At 40.1% G+C, this 23,000-nt stretch overlaps 2 protein-coding genes and 1 pseudogene across 2 annotated transcripts in view; 2 read left to right on the forward strand and 1 right to left on the reverse strand.

Annotated features, from left to right (window-relative positions):
* Positions 1-8,114, reverse strand: part of CPEB3 (cytoplasmic polyadenylation element binding protein 3) — a 179,537-nt gene extending 171,423 nt beyond the window's left edge. Inside the window, exon 1 of the mRNA XM_028481099.2 lies at positions 7,963-8,114. The gene's annotated coding sequence lies outside the window, so the exon portion shown is untranslated. The remainder of the gene's footprint in view (positions 1-7,962) is intronic.
* Positions 8,115-8,202: 88 nt separating this feature from the next.
* The window catches only part of MARCHF5 (membrane associated ring-CH-type finger 5), a 55,118-nt gene continuing 40,320 nt past the window's right edge, over positions 8,203-23,000 (forward strand). Inside the window, exon 1 of the mRNA XM_007108708.4 lies at positions 8,203-8,565. Within this exon, the coding sequence (XP_007108770.1) occupies positions 8,531-8,565 (35 nt within the window). The 5' untranslated portion in view covers positions 8,203-8,530. The remainder of the gene's footprint in view (positions 8,566-23,000) is intronic.
* LOC114484520 (40S ribosomal protein S6-like) lies at positions 15,166-15,946 on the forward strand (annotated as a pseudogene).

The following is a 23,000-nucleotide window of genomic DNA, read 5'->3' on the forward strand; positions in this document are numbered from 1 at the left end:
TACAGGCCACACTTTCCAGTCAGATTTTCTTCTTCTTTCTTTCTTTCCATTTTTCCATAATAAGCAGAACCACCATAATGTTATGACTTTTTTTTTTTTTTTTTTGGCCACACGGTTTGTGGGATCTCAGTTCCCGACCAGGGATTGAACCCAGGCCACGGCAGTGAAAGCCCAGAATCCTAACCACTAGACCACCAGGGAACTTCCAATATTGTGACTTTTTAAAAGCCTTTAATCATCCTTCACTTGCACCAATGATTTTTTTTAATTTAATTTAAAATTTTTAACTATGAAATACATGCTCATGGTGAAAATGAAAACATCATAAGGGAATAAAATGAAAAGTAGGCTTCTCTCCCCATATTCAGTTTCACCATCCACAGGTAATATTAAAAAAACAACAACAAAAAACATTTCCTATGTGTCTTTCTAGAAATCTCCTTACATACACATGCTAAGTTAAAAAAAATAATAATTTGGATAACACTATAGATACTATCTACTCCCTGCTTTTTTCACTTAACATATGGGTAGTATTTATTGGTTTTGGAGTTTGGCAACTATTCAACCTTCAAGTTATTAAAGATCTGCCCTGATTTAGCAACATAAGAATATAAGCTCCACAAGAGCATTTTTGTCTCTTTTGCTCTCCTCTATCCCCAGAACCTAGATAGTAAATGAATCATAACTATATGGTCAAATGTGCTTGCTAATGAATGTACTTCCTTTTGAGGAACTGCCTTCATTCAAGGTACATTGCCTTCCTTTAGCCAAGTGGCAAGGAAGATTGGTTAGATGCTCTCTCCTTAGATTTTGAACTGTGAGCAGAATACAAGCAGTTGGAGGGAGTTTATCCATTCCAGTGCTGAACCCATATGAGAGCATGGAATGTTCCTGCAAGACGATTCTCTCTGGTAGCCTACCTGACTGCTTCCAGCCTGGTTTTCCTGCCTTACTTTCAATCCTGTGAGCTCACCCAATTCCTTCCAATAAATTTCCTTTTGCTTAAGTTAGCTCAGTGTCTCTCAACCTCAGCGCTATTGACATCTTGAGCTACAACATATTTGTTGTGAGGGGCTGTTCTGTCCAGACATTAACAAATGTCCCCTAGTGGGACTGAATTAGCTAGAGTTGATTTCTGTGGAACAAAAAAAAAACCTAACTGATGACCACTACATCTTCAGCAACTTTTCATTATGGCCTATATAGAAATATCTCATTTGTTTCAATAGCTCAGCTATATAATACTATGTTATATTGATATGTCATAAGTTAATACATCAGTCAACTAACAATGGATTTTAAGGCTTTATCTGGTGTTATTTTAAACAACAGCTTTATGGAGACACAAGTCAAACACCAAATAATTCACCCATTTAAAGTATACACTTCACTGATTTTTAGTATATTCACAGAGTTGTGCAGTCATCACTACAATCAATTTTAGAATGTTTTCATCACCTCAAAAAGAGGTGCACATCCCTGCACACCTTAGTTGTCACTCCTCAAAACTCCATCTCCCTCAGCCCTAGGCAACCACTAATCTACTTTCTGTCTCTGTAGACTTACCTATTCTGAACACTTCATATAAATGGAATCATAGAATATGTTCTCTTTCGTACTGGCTTACTTCACTTAGCACAATGTTTTCAAGGTTCGGCCATGCTATAGCATTTAACAGTACTTCATCCCTTATGGTTGAATAATACTCCATTGTATGGACACATTTTATCTACCCATATATCAGTTGATAAACATTTGGGTTGCTCCACTTTGTGGCTACTATGAATAATGCTGCTATGAACATTAATGTACAAGTTTTTGTGTAGACATGTTTTCATTTCTCTTGGGTATGTATCTGGGGTTAGAAATGCTGGGTCATACGGAAACTTTATGTTTAACATTTTGAGGAAGTGCCAGACAGTTTTCCAAAATGGCCCCACCATTTTACCTTCCCATTAGCAGTGTACTAGAGCTCTAACTTCCTCACATTCTCACCAACACTTATTATCACTTATCATTTATTATTCATCTTTTCTATTATAGCCACCCTAGGGAGAGTGAAGTGGTATTTCATCGCGGTTTCGATTTGCATTTCCCTGATGGCTAACGTTGGTAAGCATCTCTTCAGGTGCTTACTGGCCATTTGTATATCTTTGGAGAAATGTCTATTCAGATCCTTTGTCCATTTTTTAATTGGGTTCTTTGCCTTTCTATTATTGAGTTGCAACAAATCTTTATATATTCTATACACAGGTCATTTTTCATATATATTATTTCCAAAAATTTTCTCCCATTCCGAAATGAGTGAAAGTCTTTTCACTTTCTTAACAGCACAAAAGTTTAAAATATTTATTGTCAGTCTTTCAGGTAAAATAGTGTGAGATGAGCAGCTAGTTCAGCTTGTAGCTCAATCATGTAAAGTGTTTTGCTCTGAGACAACTATCATACTTTGGATGCAGCAGAAGTGTGCATATTTCCCATTTCATCACACAGAATAGTTAAAATACGCATATCCAAGGGTCAAAATTTAATAAATGAATATTTTTACTGTTTAATCAAGGACATTCTTAAGTGAACTTTTGTTTTTATTCTATGTGTGTGGTAGTGAAGACTATATAACCACTAGGACAGTTTGGTGTCAGTGCCTTTAATGGTGCTAAGATACAAACAGTTACATCCACCATTGCTTGTGCTATCAGTGTAAATGCCAATGCAGTGAAAGAGGCAAATAATGTTTTAGTATTATAAAAATAGCTTTGACCTCACATACCTCCTGGAAAGGTTCTCAGGGAGCCCTAGGAGTCTGTTAGACGACTTTTTGAGAACTGCTGCTCTGACATCCACGCTTGTTTAAAAAAGAAAATAATTCTTTATATATACATTTTTGTATAAAATTGATACTCCTGAAACAAGATACAAGAAGGAAGATGTGGCATCTTATCCGGTGATTTTTACCTACTCTTGACACACCACTGCCTTATCCCCGGGACACCTAACCCGGAGAGAGGAATTTAACCAAGGACAATGAAAAGTAATGAGTCTTCCACAATATTTATGAGGAAAAGACTAATTAGTAGATGATGATTTTTTTTTGTAAAATTATTTACCCTTTGTAAAGATCCTTTCCGTTAGAGTTGACATAAGCTGTTAAAATTCTATTCTCTGCATAGCAAATGAAGATAAAGAGACAGGTTTTAGACTGTCTTCTATAAGTGGCCAGTGAAGCCTCTGTCCAGAATTAAGAAAAGATCAATTCAAAGTAATCTTAAAGGGCTTACCTGGTGGTGCATGGTTAAGAATCCGCCTGCCGATGCAGGGGACACAGGTTCGAGATCTGGTCCAGGAAGATCCCACATGCCGAGAAGCAACTAAGCCCGTGTGCCACAACTACTAAGCCTGCGCTCTAGAGCTTGCAAGCCACAACTACTGAGCCCACGTGCCACAACTACTGAAGCCCGTGCGCCTAGAGCCCGTGCTCCACAACAAGAGAAGCCACCGCAATGAGAAGCCCTCGCACAGCAATGACGAGTAGCCCTCGCTCGCTGCAACTAGAGAAAGGAACGAAGACCAATGCAGCCAAAAATAAATAAAATAAATAAACTTATATTTTTTTTAAAAAGTAACATTATAGATGCTAAGCCAGTAAAATGTATTCTGGGGACCAAGGTCTCCCTATAAAAGTCCTTTAAGAGACCCAGGAACATTATCTATTTGAAAACTACTTAGCCAATCTAAGGCTCTTCAAGGACTTATAGCTGTGTTAAAGCAAACTTCTGAAATAGTTACAGACCATGGCTAAGTTACTGAGACCTAGGCCAGTCCTAACTTGTCTTTGTAACCAACCCACCCTGCATACCACTGCGAAATTAATCCCCCTAAATCACTCTCACCTTGACTCAAGAACTTTTAGTAATAATTAAGAGCTAACACCAATGGAGCTCTTAACCATGTACCCAGCGTTGTCCTGAACAATTTAAATGAATTTTATCATTTAATCCTCCCAGTAACCCAGTGTAGGTTCTGTAATTCTCCTGAAGATGAGGAAACTTTGGCTTAAAAAGATTCAATAACCCACCCAAAATTGCTGAGCCCCTGAGTGGCAATGCTAACACTCAAATGTAGGTTTGAGTTAAAGCTCTGAACCACTGCGGTACTTCTGCAGAGATACCATTGGTCTAATAATCACTTAGGAAATTTGTTTTTTAAAAAAACAGCTAATTGGGCACAACTATAAGGCACATGGATCAGAATTTCCAGGGTAATTCTCTGACTCACAGCAGGTTTGGGAACCACTACAAGTTAACTCTCCATTTCCTACATAATGGAGTCCATTTCTTATGTCCTCCTCCCAGCAGGATTCTAGGATAAAGGCAAAATTCCTTAAATTGGCTTACAAAGCTCTTCAGAGTCTGTCACTTGACTGACCTTTGTGATCCCATTTTACCCCAAGTCCTCTCTTTGTTTCGATTTCTCCTCTTCACCACAGGGCTTTCCTTCTCAGGGTATTTGCACATGCTGTCCTTTGGCCTGGGATGCTCTTCCCTTATCCCTTTGTCCAATTACCTGTTGCTCTTCCTCAGTTCTCAGCATAATGGACACTTCCTGAGAAACTTTTCTGACCTCCCTGTCTAGGTAAAAGCCCTAGTTATTATCTCTCATAACACCATGTACTACATTTGCAACCTAAAAAATGTATTTATGTGATTCTCTCTCTCCCACTATAAACGGTAAACTCCACAAAAGTAGGGACCATGCTTGTTTTTCTCATTATTGTGTCTCCAGTACCTAGCTTAGTGCCTGTTACATAAATATTGCTTGTTCAATAAATAATTATCAAAAGAATTAATAGCTTCAAGACCTTTTAACTATTCCCTACTTAACCAACCAATCATATTTTTCACTCTTACTCAACAGGGACACAGTTCCAGTTACAGAGGTTAACTCCTCTCTCTACATCTTTTCATCCTTATCCAGACCCAAGATCCTTCTCCACCTCTTTACCTACATAATTCTTATTGCTACAAGGTAGAGCCTAAATTCCCCTTGTTTCACAAAGTTCTCTAACACACCAGCCCATGACAGTCTCTAAACTTCTACCTCACTTTGTATTTCTAGGCCAATTCACTTGGCACTTAATCATATGCTTCCACGTATCATTATGTAGTATTTCATACGTAAATGCCTTGTTTTAATTTTTTTTAATATAAGCGTTGGTAGGTAGTTTGTATGTTCTTAAAGGGTAGTTATTGTTTAATTTGTGACTAGAGTACCCAGGCACATCATAAATCCTCTGGAAATATCTGCTGAATAAATTAATGAAGAATATTCTGTGGTCTGCAATGTGGACTCAGCCTGCAGTTTATCACCAAATTTGGCAATTGACAATTCTCCTTGGAAGGCACCTGGATACTTTATATATCTCTTTGGAATATCTCCAGGGCCCCTTTTGGCAGACAGTTCAAAACAAGTGTCATGGGAGAACATTAAAGTAATATACTACTTTAAATTTCCTAACATATTTAGAACAGTTCCATACTCAGTTATTTATAAATCCATTATAAAATTATTAATGCTTAAGTGCATTTCAACTTTTTATTTTGGGCGGGGGGGTCAGACTAAGATCTAAGTAAGTAAGAAGTTTTTTCCTTCAAAATCAGAAAGTAAATTATAATTCCAATTATTCCAAGTCTTATCTGAAAACACAAGAGCCAAGGAAAACAAAGTTGACAAACAATACTGAAATTCAAGCTATGTGTGTCACCCATTTCAAATTTATCTGAAGGAATTTATTTCATGAGTTCTATCAATAATGATTTTTGTCCATACTAATTAAAAAATATAAAAAATTAAAGTTAAATTAAAGAATTATCAGTTATCTGTTGATCTGTTTCTCTTTAGATGTCCTTATGAACATTTTCTATGGAGCTAATTTTTTAACAGCTTTACTGAGATGTAATTTACATACTATAAAATTAACTCATATTAAGCATACAATTCAGTTTTTAAGTATATTTTCAGAGCTGTGCCACCATCACCAGAATCTAATTTTGTTTTATCTTATTTTTTTAATTGCAATATAATTCACAAAGTTGTGTAACCATCACCACTCTAATTCTGGAAATTTTCATCAACCCAAAAAGAAACCTCATACCCGTTAGCAATCTCTCCCCATTACTCCCCAACTCTTCCAGCTCTAGGCAACCACTAATCTACTTTGTCTCTATGAATTTATTCTTAACATTTAATATAAATGGAATCATACAATATGTTGCTTTTGTGACTGGCTCCTTTCACTTAGCATAATGTTTTCAAGGTTCATCCATACTGTCACATGTATCAGAACTTCATTCCTTGTTATAACCTAATCACATTCTGTTGTATGACTATACCACACTTGGTTTATCCATTCATCAGTTGATGGATATTTGGGTTGTTTCCACTTTTTGGCTATTAGGAATAATGCTGCTATGAATGTTGGCATACAAGTCTTTGTGTAGACATATGTTTTTATTTCTCTTAGGCAGATACCAAGGAGTGGAATTACTAGGTCAGGTGCTTATCGCTTTTTTATTTTTATTTTTTTTGCTAATCACTGTTAAGATGAATAACAGACATTTTTTTTCCTATTTCAAAGGATTTTTGACACAGCGAGGAAACAGAATTTTCATGAAAATGCTAATATAAATTCTTTTTTTTTTTTCAATATGCTAAGATCAAATTCTATTTTTTGACCGGCATGTATGCATCAATCTCCTTGTGGCTGACAATTGCTTAAGAGATAAATACGCAGTAAGGGAAGACATACCCAGTAGGAGTAGCAATAAATAGGAATTTAAAATATCAAACACCCTGATTAAATTATTTATTTCCCTCCCCTGTCAGGGGCCTGCTTTTCATTTCATGAGAAAAAGGTGATGCATTAATTATAATTAGTCATGTAAATTCCCAAAGCTTTTCATAAAAGCATCCTTCAGAAACTGGAGGCCAAATAAACTTCTGGTCACATGTTATTTTTGTTTTCCTTCCTGGTGATGCACATTCTAGTTCAAATATATTCAGGAAGCAGACTTTGAGCAGAGAATTAAGAGCGGATTGTAAAATTCTACGTAAAAAAAAAGAGCTTAAGCAACACATTTTAATTTAAAGAAAAATCAAACCTCTTGCGGCAGAAATTAAGCATATTCAGGGGAAAACTACCAGACATCCTACCAATCGCAGCACTAGAGAACGCCACAGGTCATCCAAAAGACGCATTCCTGTTAGCCAACAGCTCTTTTCCTCCCGCCAAAGCTGTCCCTAGAGCGTCAGAGAATAAACCAACGAGGGATTCATCATTTTTCCCTTTTGATCCCCTCCCCTCCCCCCACACATACACATCCACCTGCTTGGAGGTGTCAAGGCGACTAGAAATGGTTAACAGCGACCAGCAGCAGAAACAAACACCCCTGACGACCCACAGCTGAGTAAGCAAGAGCTGTTTATTCACGAACACGTTCCATTTGGAGACTAGTGGCGAGCCCTTGAAAGCCCAGGCACATCTTAGAAGGCTCCTAGAGAGGGAGGGAATAAACTCCCCCCATTACCCCGCCCCTCTCCCCCACCCCCCCCGTCGGGCAAACATACACGGAGAGGTTCGGGTGGGAACCATCTCGTCTAGGCAGCCACTGCCCTTCCGACCCCTCAGGAATAACCTCACGTACTAGAGCATCCGACCCCTTACGGGGGTTGCGTAACTCCCCAAAATGGGTTCAGACGCGACAGACGCTGGCCCCAGCGCCAAGGGCTTCAAAAGGCGCTTCTGCCACCCCCACCCCCGCCACGGCCCGCCCCGACGCCGCGGCCGCGACTGGGGACCCTGCCGAGAAATGGCCTTTTAGCCACCACCACCCCCCCCTCACCTGGCTTGGTCCCACCTGAGCACGAGAGCTGAGAGAAAAGAAACAGGCAGGGAGGGCTGACCTTGATGCTACTAACGGTGGAGCGGCACATCCCGCTGCTTCCTGGAAAGCGGCCCGCAGGACATTTTTCCCCCTGGAGGAAGGAAACGGGAGGGCGCCGGCCGGGCGGCGGCGGGCGCGACGGCGGTGGTCGGGGCGGGCTGTGCAGCCTCTTGCGGGGACGGTCCGAGGACTACATCTCCCAGGCTGCTCTGCGCCGCCTTGCGTCGTGACCCCGGCGCGCACTGAAGCGGTGACTCTTACCTCACAGAGGTAGCTCCTCCGCCGGCAGCAACTCGGCGCCCGCGGTCCATGGACCGGAACCCCGGGCTGACGGGCAGGAACCCGGGCCGCGATCGCCGCCTCCCCGCCCCAGGCTCCTCCTCCTCGCTCCCCACCGCCTTCTCCCGACGCCCGCGGGCCGCGCACCGCCACCGCCGGGCTCGCGGAGCCGCCCCGGGAGGCTGGGTGGGGGGGGTTCGCGGCCGCCGCCGGACTGAGGCCTACTCCGCCGCCTCTCAGTGCTATTGTCCCTGGGCCCGGCCCTAACCGGGCCCACTGGGGAGGCGAGTGCGCCGCCTCCGACGAAGATGCCGGACCAAGCCCTACAGCAGATGCTGGACAGGTACGGGCAGCCTTGGGGGAGGACGCGGGCCGGGCCTCGGGGCTCTTCGGAGCGGAGCCTAGCCTGCCGGGAGGAGTTCCACGGCCTGGGGGCCGAGTAAGAGGCAGAAAGTTTGGAGTCCGTACTTGGGGGGAGGACGGAGCGGGCGGCCTGGGTGCGTAGACTTAAAGCGAAACTTAGTTACGGATTGGCGTCTGGTTTTGTCCGAACGCCGTTGGGAAGTGAGAGGGGTTCGTGTGAACCCACAGGCATAGTTTCTTTTTCTTACTGTCCTTTTCCCCTCCCTCCAAACTGTGTTGTAACGTGTTTGTCAGCGCTGTCACTGGCAAGAAGGACCAGACTAATTCTCTGGGGAGTGACCCCCTCTAATTTGTACACTCTTTCCAAAAACCAAGGATAAGTATTCTTTTGGAAAGCCTGATAGGCTGACTTCATTACTGCTTCCTACCCCATCCCATCCCCACCCCAAACTATAAGGTCAAGAGTGTCCGCAAGGGACTTTAACGGTCAGACCAGAGTAGAGGTTATGGAAAACAGCCGTAAGTCCAACTCTGAACACTTAGGGTATTTTACCATTCGTTGAGTTCACTGAGAAAGTTTCATCTTATCTTGGGGCAAGTTCCTGAGGGGGCTCCAGTCGGTAAAACTCTTTCTGTGAAATCGGCTGCACCGCCCTCTGCTGTTAAAATTCTAGGCCATGGGTTCTACCACGAGTTTTTGGAGACCCTTACTCCACATTTTCCCCTAAGCCACGACGTAACTTCCTGACCTAGCCAGTGCTACAGGCTAATGCATGTTTGGTTGTCTACAACTCTCAGTAGACCACTTGCCACCCAGTTCAGCGTGTGGTACAGGTCTTCGTACTGAGGAAAAGTCCAACTGTAAGGTTGGCAATGAAAGGCCAACCTTAAATGAGATTATACCCAGTTAAATGCTGTTTGGGTCACACCCAGAACACAAGTCACTCGAGTACATCTTCTTCCAGAGTGACAGACATTTCCTTTGGAGCTTAGAATTTTGAGACATCTAAGTTGATAGAAACCATGGTACTGACTTTTTCCAGTTGGGGTGACCCAGTGATTAATCCAGCCCTTGTTTGAGGGGAGCATTCTGGTCAAGTTGTATTGACTAACCCCTTTTTATGTAAGTAGTTTACAAGCTCCTGTTAGGCAGAAACTTACGGAGCATTATTTATTTTGAAACCTACAGCAGAGCCTGGCACTAAGCAGGTCATCAGTAAATATTTCTTTAATGAACAAATGCATGAACTTTTTTGTCATTTTCACCAGTTGTCTAGGGGTTTGATAATTTACCAGGTTTTACCAGGTAAATTATAATTTACCATACTGGCAAATTATATAGGACTACTGCAATATGCCCACAGGAAACCACTTTCTGCCACTGCCAATTCCAATCAAATGAGACCCTATTCTGGTGCTGGGTATTTTGTAATTAATTTTTTTTCCCCCTCTGAGGGCCTTAGAAAAGCTTTTGTGTCCAAAAGCTGATCTGGCTTTCATACACTCTTTGGAGATTTCCATAACAGTAAAAAAGCTAAGGAGTGCTAGCCAGGCATTTAAAACATCTAATAGAAACATGGAAATTCTGGCTGCATGTACTGAAACAGGTGACTATAATACTGGCTTCCCTCATCTTCGGCACCTTTTTGACATACCTTAAGGTAGATTCTTAAGATGACGTTCAAAGATCTTTATTATCTAAGTCAGTGTTTTGCAACGTGGCCCCACGTTGGAATCAACCTGGGGAGCATTTTAAAATATGGATGGATGCCTGCCTCTGCCCACAACCAATTAATTCACAGATTTCTGGAGAATGGGGCCTGAGCATGTATATTTTCAAAAGTTTTCCAAATGTTTATTGTAGTTGAAAATCACTTTTTTGTGTGTGGCGGCGCGGCACAGCTTGCTGGGGGATCTTAGTTCCCCAACCAGGACCAGGGATTGAATCCGGGCCCCCTGCAGTGGAAGTGTAGAGTCCTAACCACTGGACCACCGGGGAATTCCCACTACCCTGAATCCCAAGGGATTATTTCATGATAAGAGATAGTACATTTTAGTGATGTAAGCTTGGCCAGAAATCTTAAAATTCTCATTTTGCCACTTACTAGCTATGTGACTTTGGACTTAAATTCTGAGGTTCTACATCCTCATTTATAAAATGGCAATATCCTACCTCACAGGATTGTATAAATGAGAACACGTGTAAGCACTTTATGAAACAATAAAATGCTATTCATATGTTAGGCACACAGAAGGTACTTAAGATTCTAGTGTAACCAACTAATGTAGCAATTCCCTCCCCACCACACACACACCCATCTCCATATTTACAGTATCATCTTAATCTGGGCTGGCCTTACATGCAAATTGAACACAAAGATACGTGATGGGTTCATTTGAGGAATACTGACAGGCCCAACAGACTAAAATATGTCAACCTCTTAGGACCTAGAACTCTTGCTTTGAATTTGACTTCCCTCCAGCTTGGTCTTTGGGTGGCAATTTTTGAGGGATAGAATTTAGCTCGGAAACTTGCCCTTATTTTTATTTCTTCAGTGCAAGTTCTATCCTTGAGAAGATTAGGAAATGTGTATAACATATATTGTTCTTTTGCTTCTAGGTTAAAATTAGATATATTTTAGTGCTTATTAAACATCTGTATTGAATGAATTGACTTAATAAATATCGATGCATTTGCCTGGTACCATTCTAGGTCCTCGGTATATGGTGGTAGTGAACATAAGCAAAAATGCTCATATGGAGCTTTAATTCTAGTGAGGTTTGTGTTCCATAAACTGTCAAATAAAATGAAAATTATATTTACATAACATGGATGGTATGTTCAGTTTATATACTTAGTCTTTCAAGGTTTTTTAATTAATAGCAACTTATTAATAGCTGAAGTTCAATTGCCTTGTCCTTTGTGAATAAATTTAGTTTAGCAATTGTTTATCTTGATAAATTTTATTATTGCAGTATTTGTAGATAGAAAGAGTATATATAGATATATATTTTCTCACGGGCCCAGCCGCTCCGCGGCATGTGGGACCCTCCCGGACCGGGGCACGAACCCGTGTCCCCTGCATCGGCAGGCAAACTCTCAACCACTGTGCCACCAGGAAAGCCCTATACGATTTTTCAAATGCTATAGAAGAATTAGCTTGTCACCCAAATAATTTTCAAGCTTTTGAGAACAGACACTTTATCGTTTTACATTATTTTATACCACCTATTTTTTTATCTTGATAAATTTTATTACTGCAGTATTTGTAGATGGAAAGAGTATATATAGATATATATTTTGATTGCCTTTCATTTTTATAAACAGTAAGCAACTGTTTTATATAAATTTATCATTTGAACCTTTTAAATTGTTTGAGAAAGGAGGTGGGAAAGTGGGTGGTTTTCTAGTGTCATGAATGATTTGGAATCACAAATCATTGCCCTGAAATTATAACCATTCATAAACTCAAACCTTTTACATCAGGCTCTCTGAATCTTGGTCAGTTTCTCTTCCTTCCCTTCATTGCCATACTTTTTTAAGGAGAAGTCTGTTATATATTATTCTATCACCATTAAACTTTCTAGTTTTCTCTTTTATTTCTCAAAATTAGGATTAAATGTATAGAGAATACAAAGAATACTGTAACAAACCGCAGGAATGAACCTCAGGTTTAAAGCCTGGTGAGAGATGCTTCTGGAAACTTGACTTTTGTGTACCCCTTTCACATTAAACACTCAGGAATTTGTTGAGGTTGTTTACATCACTTACTTGCACCTGGTGAGTAGGCAAAGAATGTAGCCAGTGTCCCCAGAACAGTCAAATGGGAAGAAAAGCAGGGAGAATCATCTGCTCCCCACGAGCCTCCTGCAGTGGCAAAGTGAATTAGAATCCCCACTCTCAGGGTGTTGTCAACCACACATGTACATCCTTTTAGAGGCTGTAGAGTGTTCTGATAGGAACGTGCTATGTTATCTTCTTATTTATATAACCATCTCTAGTTTCCATTAAAGCAGCTTCTCATTCTCTGAAGCATATTTTCCCCAATCATATCACTATCCCATTTTGACATTTACAGAATAATACCTAGAATTAAAAAACATTAGCATTTAGTTGTATTTGCTTCCATCTCGATGTAAAAAGTGGAAACATTACAGATAAAGTCCCCTTTGGCCACTATCGCCAGTCCCATATCTTCTCCCCATCCCCACTCCACTATCATAAATGGGTTTATGTTCTTCCAGTCTTTGTTTAATGCTTTTATATATACCATATGTAATTCATAGTTTTGTTCTTGTTTCTAAAATTTAAATATATCAATCTACAATTGACTCTTTAAAATATTGAGTTCTGTGATATACAGCAATTAAAGAGAATATATATATAATTCATTGTATTAACTTACCACACTTTTTCTTTCTAAATCCGTTTCCCTGTTTGTGACATTTATATTCTTATTTTCTCCTCATTATCTCTTGCTGTAATTTGATTTTCATCCACCTTTCTTGTCCGTAGCACTACTAAAAGTATACTGAAGGTTACCAATAATTTTTTAATCGGTAAACCTAATGACTTTTTTTCTTGGTCCTCATGTCCTTGACATATACATGTAGTGGAGATGAAACTGGCGACCACCACCCCCTAACTTCTTGAAACTGTGTTCTAGTCTACCACACTATTTGTCTTTTACTTTTTTCCTCTCTTATGTATCACCTTACCTTTACTCTCTTCAGTCAATTAAGTATGGTTCAATCCTCAGCACTTATCATTCTTCTCTGAAAAGTATACCTGCTTACTATCTCACTGTCACCTTTATTTGAGTGACTCGCAGATTTATGTCTTTATTCCTGACTTCTTTCCCACATTTTAGTGTCTGCATTCTAGCTGCCCAGTAGACATTTCCATTTGTGTATACAGAGTATTACTAGCGCCTTAAGGTACCTAAAACTAAACTACTGCTATTTCCCTGGCGTTTATTTATCTTGACTTCCCAATTTTGGTCTTTGATAGGACCATTCTTCTAGTCTACCAGCCATAAGACCTACATCTTTTTTTTCTTTTTTGCTTTTTTCCTCCAAATCCACTTGCTTATCAGATACTATAGATTCTTCTTTCTCTGACTCCAGTTTTTCTCTTCCAGTTTGACTTGCAGAGTGGTACCAGAATTTCCCAGTTTGACTTAACAGAGTGGTACCAGAATTGGCCAAGGCACAATTATCATGCCGTTTCCATACTTTAAAAACCCGTCAGTCTCTACATCACCTATAGGATAAATTCTAAACTTTAAAGGCCCTGGTGAAGAGGTTTAGCTCTATTAATCCAATCCAGCCCCAACCTTCCTTAACCATACTCTTCTGCACTGCACTTCATTGTCCTCTGGATATATCCTGCTATACATCTTCTTATTTTTGCTTTAGATGACTTCCTCCCTTTTGACACCTGGCTAACTCTGACCCATCTTTAGAATTCAGCTCAAGTATCACCTTGAAGCATTACACAGCTCCTTCAGGCAGAGTGAGTTACTTCTTCCTGTATTTCCATAGAACCTTTATGCATTCATTTTAGTACATCACACTGTATGGTAATTTTTTTTTAATGCACCTATCCCAAGTCTCAGAGCCTTCCACACATACCCTTTACCACCACCACCATGCACATTCAAGTGGAAGTTCACTGAGAACAGAAACTGTTCCCTATCCCATTTCCCCAGAAGGGGAAAGTACATTGGAGACACTGTTGAATCATGGTGTCTGTCTTTTCACCATTTATGACATAATCAGTGCCTAGAATAATCTTGCTGAAGCACCAAATATTTATTTGCTCAAAACCTTCTGTATTTTCTTAATTGCTTATTAAGCTTAAGTTCAAATTCTTTAACCTGGCCTTCAAGACCCTCCATAATCATATTTATTGTGCTCTCTATTATGTTTAAGACTGTGAGTATATATGGCTGGCACCAGCTACCTTCTTAAAGCTTCGCTTCTGTTTAAGAATGAGTTCATAAAGTATATATGTTTTGCCCAGGCCAAACTGATTCACTCACTGTCCTGTGTTCTTTTCAGCATCTTGTCTTTCAAAATTCTACCCACTCTTCAAGACCCAGTTTAGTTTCTGCCTCATTTATAAAGCTTTTCTGACCATTTCAGCCAGAAATATTTCCCCCCTTCTCCAGACTCATGTAGCAGTTCTTTACAGGCCACATGTACATACATGCCTCCCAACTCATTACATGCCATAGTTCATAAGATGAGAGATGGTAACATTTATATGGCACATTGGAGTACACTGACAGGGGTTTAGATCTCTAGTGAAAGCTCCTTATGGCTGCTTAAAAGTACCCTAGTGGGGCTTCCCTGGTGGCGCAGTGGTTGGGAGTCTGCCTGACGATGCAAGGGACACGGGTTCATGCCCCGGTCCGGGAGGATCCCACATGCCGCGGAGCGGCTGGGCCCGTGAGCCATGGCCTCTGAGCCTGCGCGTCCGGAGCCTGTGCTCTGCAACAGGAGAGGCCACAACAGTGAGAGGCCCGCGTACCGCAAAAAAAAAAAAGTACCCTAGCAAAAATGAAACACATAGCTCTTTTTCGTGGCGCCTCGGAGGCGGTCGGCTGCTTCAGAATGAAGCTGAACATCTCTTTCCCGGCCGCTGGCTGCGAGAAACTCATTGACGTGGACGATGAGCGAACACTTCGTACCTTTTATGAGAAGCGTATGACCACAGAAGTTGCTGCTGACGCTCTGGATGAAGAATGGAAGGGTTATGTGGTCCGAATCAGTGGTGGGAACGACAAACAGGGTTTCCCCATGAAGCAGGGTGTCTTGACCCATGGCTGAGTCTGCCTGCTACTGAGTAAGGGGCATTCCTGTTTTACAGACCAAGGAGGACTGGAGAAAGAAAGCACAAATCTGTACAGGGTTGCATTGTGGATGCCAATCTGAGCGTTCTCAATTTGGTCATTGTAAAAAACGGGAGAAGGATATTCCTGGACTCACTGATACTACTGTGCCTTGTCGCCTGGGGCCCAAAAGAGCTAGCAGAATCCGCAAACTTCAATGTCTCTAAAGAAGATGATGTCCGCCAGTATGTTGTGAGAAAGCCCCTAAAGAAAGAAGGTAAGAATCCTAGGACCAAAGCACCCAAGATTCAGCGTCTTGTTACTCCACGTGTTCTGCAACACAAACGTCGGCGAATTGCTCTGAAGAAACAGCATACTAAGAAAAATAAGGAAGAGGCTGCAGAATATGCTAAACTTTTGGCCAAGAGAATGAAGGAGGCCAAAGGAGAATGCCAGGAACAGATTGCCAAGAGACGGAGGCTGTCCTCTCTGAGAGCTTCTACTTCTGAGTCCAGTCAAAACTGAGATGTTCTAAGAGTAACAAGCCAGGAACAGATTGCCAGGACACGGAGGCTGTCCTCTCTGAGAGCTTCTACTTCTGAGTCCAGTCAAAACTGAGATGTTCTAAGAGTAACAAATAAATAAGATCAGACATAAAAAAAAAAAATGAAACACATAATTACTTGTACTGGCTATAATTTCCTTAGAAATGAGAAATGGAAAATTTTCTCAGAAAACACTATCCATATGGCAGCATGGTGCAGTGAAAAAAGCTGATGTTTTTGGGTTTTTTTTTTTTTAATTTTTAATTTTTTTTGGGGGGGTGGATATAATTTACAAAAAAAGCTCGTATTAGAGTTGAGGCCTAGGTTGCATCCATGCCTTTCTACTTAACCATGAGGCCTTGGGCAGACTGTTTAACCGTTCTGGGCTTTTTGTTTCCTTACTTATTTAAGACAGAAATAATTATGTTTGCAGAGTTTGTGAAGATCAGAGACAAAGAGCATGGCATGAATATATGCTTAATAAATGATCGCTTTCATTGTGGGGTATTTCCCTTTCCCTTTTTTGTAATGTGTCATAATTGTGGTAGCTCTTTGATAAATCCAGATACTTCTATTCCACTTGGCTAGACAGACATAAAGGGATGTTTAGTCTTTTTTTTTTAATTTAATTTTTTAAATTTATTTATTATTTTTATTTTTGGCTGCCTTGGGTCTTTGTTGCTGTGCGCAGTCTTTTCTCTTAGCTGCCGTGAGCGGGGGCTGCTCTTCATTGCAGTTCCTGGACTTCTCATTGGGTGGCTTCTCTTGTTGCAGAGCACGGGCTCTAGGCACGCGGGCTTCAGTAGTTGTGGCACTCGGGCTCAGTAGTTGTGGCTCGCGGGCTTCGTTGCATCGCAGCATGTGGGATCTTCCCGGACCAGGGCTGGAACCCGTGTCCCCTGCACTGGCAGGTAGATTCTTAACCACTGCGCCACCAGGGAAGTCCGGGATTTTTAGTCTTCTTGATGGTATAGTTCCTGTTTAAGAATACATGGGGGGCTTCCCTGGTGGCGCAGTGGTTGGGAGTCCACCTGCCGATGCAGGGGACACGGGTTCGTGCCCCGGTCCGGGAAGATCCCACATGCCGCAGAGCGGCTGGGCCCGTGAGCCATGGTCGCCGAGCCTGCGCGTCTGGAGCCTGTGCTCCGCAACGGGAGAGGCCACAACAGTGAGAGGCCTGCGTACTGCAAAAAAAAAAAAAAAAAAAGAATGCATGGGATGTGACACTTTTAATCCTGAGACAAAGCAAGCAGTTTGCAGTTTTTTCCACTGTTAAATTTAGGCGTTCCTTGCGTTAATCAGAGCATGGTTCTCTAAGCATCTTCTTTTTTTTTTTTTAATTTTAATTTATTTATTTTTGGCTGTGTTGGGTCTTCATTTCTGTGCGAGGGCTTTCTCTAGTTGCGGTGAGCGGGGGCTACTCTTCATCGCGGTGCGTGGGCCTCTCACTGTTGCAGCCTCTCTTGTTGCAGAGCACAAGCTCCAGACGGGCAGGCTCTGTAGTTGTGGCTCATGGGTTTAGTTGCTCTGCGGCATGTGGGATCTTCCCAGACCAGGGCCCGAACCCGTGTCCCTGCATTGGCAGGCAGATTCTCAACCACTGCGCCACCAGGGAAGCCCCCTCTAAGTATCTTCTGAATTAAGAACATGTTCTCTTTCCTTAAAACAGTCATGGAAATACATTGGTAAGGCACCATATATAATAACAACAACAACAATTTAAAGCTTGTTTCATTGCTCTCACTCCTGTATTCTGGAACTCTTCTATTCTGCTTCCCTCCAGTTTTCATCAAAGTGATCATAGGCAGGAGCCTGTGATTTTCCAGATCTTTCTAATATCCACTATAAACACCTACAGTCTGAGTCTGCAAAGGTAAACTTTACTGCCAACTGTTTCATTAGATAGCCATACCTATCTTGCTTAGTTAATTTATGTGCCAGTGAGAAACTATTCTATTGATAAGTTTCCTCCCCTTTTTTCCCCATATACTTTTAAAATAATTAACTTAATCATATAAACTAGTTTAGTCACAAATGAACCCTGTGAAGTGAGGTTACCTTTGTAATCCATCCTTTACCAACTGGTTTGTAATATCTCGCTTTATTTTAAAACCTTTCTGCTCAACCACATTGGTTTTATCATTGTCCATGACCATATGCTCATGTCTATCTCTAAGGTTGTTTATGCTGTTATTCTTACTTCAGATACCCTTATTCTTTTCATTCCCCAATTGTCATCTCATTTGTAGTTCTTCCTTTTCATGAAACCTTCTCAGCTATTTCATCCTGTGTTTCTTATGGTCATCATCACGTTTCTGTATTACCTTTGGTCACCAACATCATTTCTTGGCACTCAGTGTTTTGTGTGGTTGTTTTTATGTGATCCTTCTATGCATATATTTGTTATTTAGCTAGATTGTAAGTTCCTTAAATGTATTTCTTCTGGCATCAAATAGTGAACATACTAAGTACGTTCAAGTTAATTTAGGGAGAGATCTTGAATACTCTTTGATTTAAGGCAAATTAGATGTATATTCCTTTAACTGTTTATAAATTTTACTGTTGAGAAGGATTTATATCAATAATTGGAAAAAAGTTATAATTTTATTAAAATTACATAGAAGTAAATGATTTTTTTAATAAAGAGTGGCATGTCATACATACAGATTAGTGACATTACCAGTACCACTAAGGCCATACGTTTATTTTAAGGAATAAGTAATATTCTTTAGAATTGTCTAGTTTAGTTCTTTTTTCATGTCTTCATATTATAATAGTGATTTGTTCTTTGATCTCTGAACGAATCATGATAATTCCCAGATCTCCCTTTACTCTGTAACCTAATGAGCAGTAACTTGGCTGGTGGAAAGGTGTGGAAGTAAATTGTGATTGTGTATTATCAGCAAGCAGGTGGCATTTAGAAAACCTAGTGGAAGGAAAAGAAGGGTGGGAGAAAATGAATTGAGGATTTGAATAAATATCTTAAGCAGTGGTGTTGGCCTATTGAACAATTGGGGGATGATCAGGAATCCAGGACACCTTTCCCACTGAATACCAGGGTGCCAGGCAGAACTGCTGTATGTGCTAATTTAGGTAAGAAAATGCATCCATAAAAATCTAGGCATAGATGTAAAGTTGACACCATCTTTCTCATCTCTCTTGGTGCCATTATTGCTACTGTTCATTTGGTGGTTATGTATGTGCCAGGCAATTCTTAAGCAGTTTCATGATCACTTGTTTAATCCTTTACAATAGAGAATCTTCTTTTTAAATTTATTTTATTGAAGTATAGTTGATTTACAATGTTGTGTTAATTTCTGCTGTACAGCAAAGTGACTCAGCCACACACCTACATACATTCTCCTTCGTATTCTTCTTCTCTGTGGCTTATCACAGGACACTGAACATAGTTCCCCGTGGTATACAGTAGGACCTTGTTGTTTATCCATTCTATATATATTTGTTTGCATCTGCTCATCCCAGACTCCCAATCCATCCCTCCCTCTTGGCAACCACAGGTCTGTTCTCTATGTCTGTGAGTCTGTTTCTGTTTCACAGATAAGTTCATTTGTGTCCTATTTTAGATTCCACATGTAAGTGATATCATATGGTATTTGTCTTTCACTTTCTGACTTACTTCACTAAGTATGATAATCTCTAGGTCCATCCATGTTGCTGCAAATGTCATTATTTCATTTTTTTTATGGCTGAGGAGTATTCGTGTGTGTGTGTGTGTGTGTGTGTGTGTGTGTGTGTGTGTATGTGTACACCACATCTTCTTTATCCATTCATCTGTCGGTAGACATTTAGGTTGTTTCCATGTCTTGGCTATGGTGAATAGTGCTGCTGTGAACTCAAGGGTGCATGCATCTTTTTGAATTATGGTTTTGTCTGGATATATGCCCAGGAGTGGGATTGCTGGATAATATGACAACTCTATTTTAGTTTTTTGAGGAACCCCTATACTGTTTTCCATAGTGGCTGTACCAATTTACAATTCCACCAACAGTGTAGGAGGGTTCTACGATAGGGAATTTTAACATAAAACCTTTTTTATGCTGAGAACTCCTTTGGAAGTTTAGTTAAGCTTATGGGTTCCTTCTCAGAATGTTTGGAAAGAATAAAACAAAATACACAGGTCAGAAATGGACAAATTACGAAATACAGCTACCAAAATATTAAAAATCTGACACGGTAATATGAGTTTTAAAACAAATACAAGGGCTTCCCTGGTGGCGCAGTGGTTAAGAGTCCACCTGCCGATGCAGGGGACACAGGTTCGTGCCCCGATCTGGGAAGATCCCACATGCCGCAGAGCAGCTAGGCCCGTGAGCCATGGCCGCTGAGCCTGCGCATCCGGAGCCTGTGCTCCGCAACGGGAGAGGCCACAACAGTGAGAGGCCCGCGTACCGCAAAAAAAAAAAATACAAGATCTATTACTGGTGGGTCTGATAATTAATTTCAAATTAGCAGTGGGTTAAATGTTATTTTGAGATCTGTACAGCTATAATATGAAAATTTCTGGTCACTGTACTAATTTCTAATTGCTGTATGCTAATATTATGATTTGTTTATTCATCATTGAAGGAAAACTGAATTTTATTTAGAGTTTAATGAAAATAAAGGTATAATTATTTTTTTTCCCATCCAAATTTACCAGTCCCGTAAATTTTTCATGGACCTCAGGTTAAGAACCCCTGCATTACAAAAACTCTAAAAGAGATTGTCATTAAACCTAAAATAAGTGTTAAGCAGGAATTTGAACTCAGGCATCCCAAGTTCTTTAACCAGTTAGAATATTCTGAACTCACAAAATCTTTTCCCCAAATTTAGCTAGCTTTTTCCTTAGAAAAAAGGATCTCAAGCATTTTGCTTACTATTTAAATTAAAGACCAAATAGCTTAAAAATGTTTACATTGAATGTAAAATAAAATTTCATTTTTGTATTATGGTGAGTTGAGGAAACTTACAAAGGGAAAAAGGAAAGAAGAATGGCCAGAGCAGAGGTTCTCAAACTTCAGTTATCACTATCACCTGAAGGGTTTGTTAAAATACCACGTTGGTGATTCCTCAAAAAAGTTAAAAATAGAATTACCATGTGACCCAGCAATTTCACTTCTGGGTATATATCCAAAAAGAATTAAAAACAGGATCTCAAAGAGATATTTGTACACCCATGTTAGTAACAGTATTATTCACAATAGCTAAAACATGGAAGCAACCTTAGTATCTAAGACCAATGAATGGATAAGCAAAATGTGGTATATATACATACAATGGAATAGTATTTAGCCTCAAAAAAGGAATGATATTCTGCAGTATGCTACAATGTGGATGAACCTTGAAGACATAGAAAGACAAATACTGGATGATTCCACTTATATGAGGTACTTAGAGTAGTCAAAATTATGAGACAGAAGGTATAAGGATGGCTGTCAGGGACTTGGGAGAGAGGACATTGGAGAGTTGTTTAATAAGTATAGAGTTTGTTTTATAAGATGAAGAGTTATGGGGATGGGTGGTGGTGATGGTAGCACAACAGTGTAAATGTATTTAATACCACTGAACTATACACTTAAAAATGGTTAAGATGGCAAATTTTATGTTATATATTTTACTACAATAAAAAAAGAAGAAGAATTTTTAAAGAAATTTAAAATAAATAAATTTTTAAAATGTAGTGTTGGGTCCCATCCTCAGAGTTTCTGATTCTGCAGGTCTGGGGTGGGACCTGAAAATTTGCATTTCTAGCAAGTTCTCAGATGATGCTTCTGCATCATGTGTGTGTGAGATTGGAGGATTGAAGAGAAGAAGGGGAGGAAATGACTCAAAGAGAAACTCTTAATTAGAATTTTGTCAGAAATTACAACCTCTTCTTAGGTGTGGACTTTGAAAGGTTTTTGGCTTTGTCCTTTGAAATGGCAAATAGCCAGTTCTCACCTTTTAAGGGTATTAAAATTGCCATCCTATAAAATATAACATTAAAATGTGTAATAAAGTAGAATTATAGTTAAATTGATCCTGCAATGCAAATATTATAGCATTGTCAGTAAGAATTTTTAATTTCAAAATGTTTGGTTTTATCTTTGTTGGCTGTTTTTATCTAAGAAATGACCTGATCCAGTAGCCAGAATCAGGAGCATATTTTTGCCCTGTGTGAGAAATAGAAAAACTTGCAAGACTCAAAGTACTTGCAGTGGAAATTAGATTTATTTAAGCTGTTTCAGCTCAAGTTGTGGTCAGTAGGAAACAAAGCTATTGACAAAAAATAGTGTCCTTATAAAAGCTGTTTAAGAGTCTACATTATATGATTGTTCAGGGCTATCCCTTATATCCAGTTTCTCACAATCTATAACAAGATTGTTTGGGTTGTATCTGATAGGAATCTGCCCCAAACTGGTTAAACCAAAAAAAAAAAAAAAAAAAAATCTGTGGGTTTATGTAAGTGAACAGTGCAAGGGTATATTTAGCTTTAAGCACAGCTTGATCCATGTCTCAAACGAAGTCATCAGTTTCTATCTTTCAGCTTCCTCTGGGTTCTTTAGGCTCCACATTGTGGCTCTCCTGGCAGCAGAGCCTCACACCCTCATTTAGCTTCACACTTTTCCTGCCTTCAGGCTCAGTGAAAAAGACAATCTGTATACCAACTTTCCCAGCAAAAATTCTGAAGTTCACTCTAATGAAACTAGCTTTATGGGCCCAGCCTCCCAATAACTGTAATCTAGGACATGGGATACTCCCTTAAACCAATCTAGGGATTACTCTTCCTGGAGCTGGGGATGTGGGACTAACTGCCTAAATAAACCACATACATGGCTGATGTTGGAGGGAAGAGTGGTTTTCCTTAAAAAGTATGGTATACTTTTTGTCCCTAAAAAAGAGAAATTGTGCTGTACATTAAACCACAAGCTTCTACTCTCTCCTCTATTCCAAGATCTTGAGAAACTCTAAACCCATCATTTTCAAACAATCTCTTTTCTCCTTAAATGGAAGGAGGTGGGGAATTGGGGAATAAATAGCTGAAATAGATTGCA

Source organism: Physeter macrocephalus, chromosome 20 (genome assembly GCF_002837175.3).
Source record: "Physeter macrocephalus isolate SW-GA chromosome 20, ASM283717v5, whole genome shotgun sequence".
NCBI classification, from domain to species: domain Eukaryota; kingdom Metazoa; phylum Chordata; class Mammalia; order Artiodactyla; family Physeteridae; genus Physeter; species Physeter macrocephalus.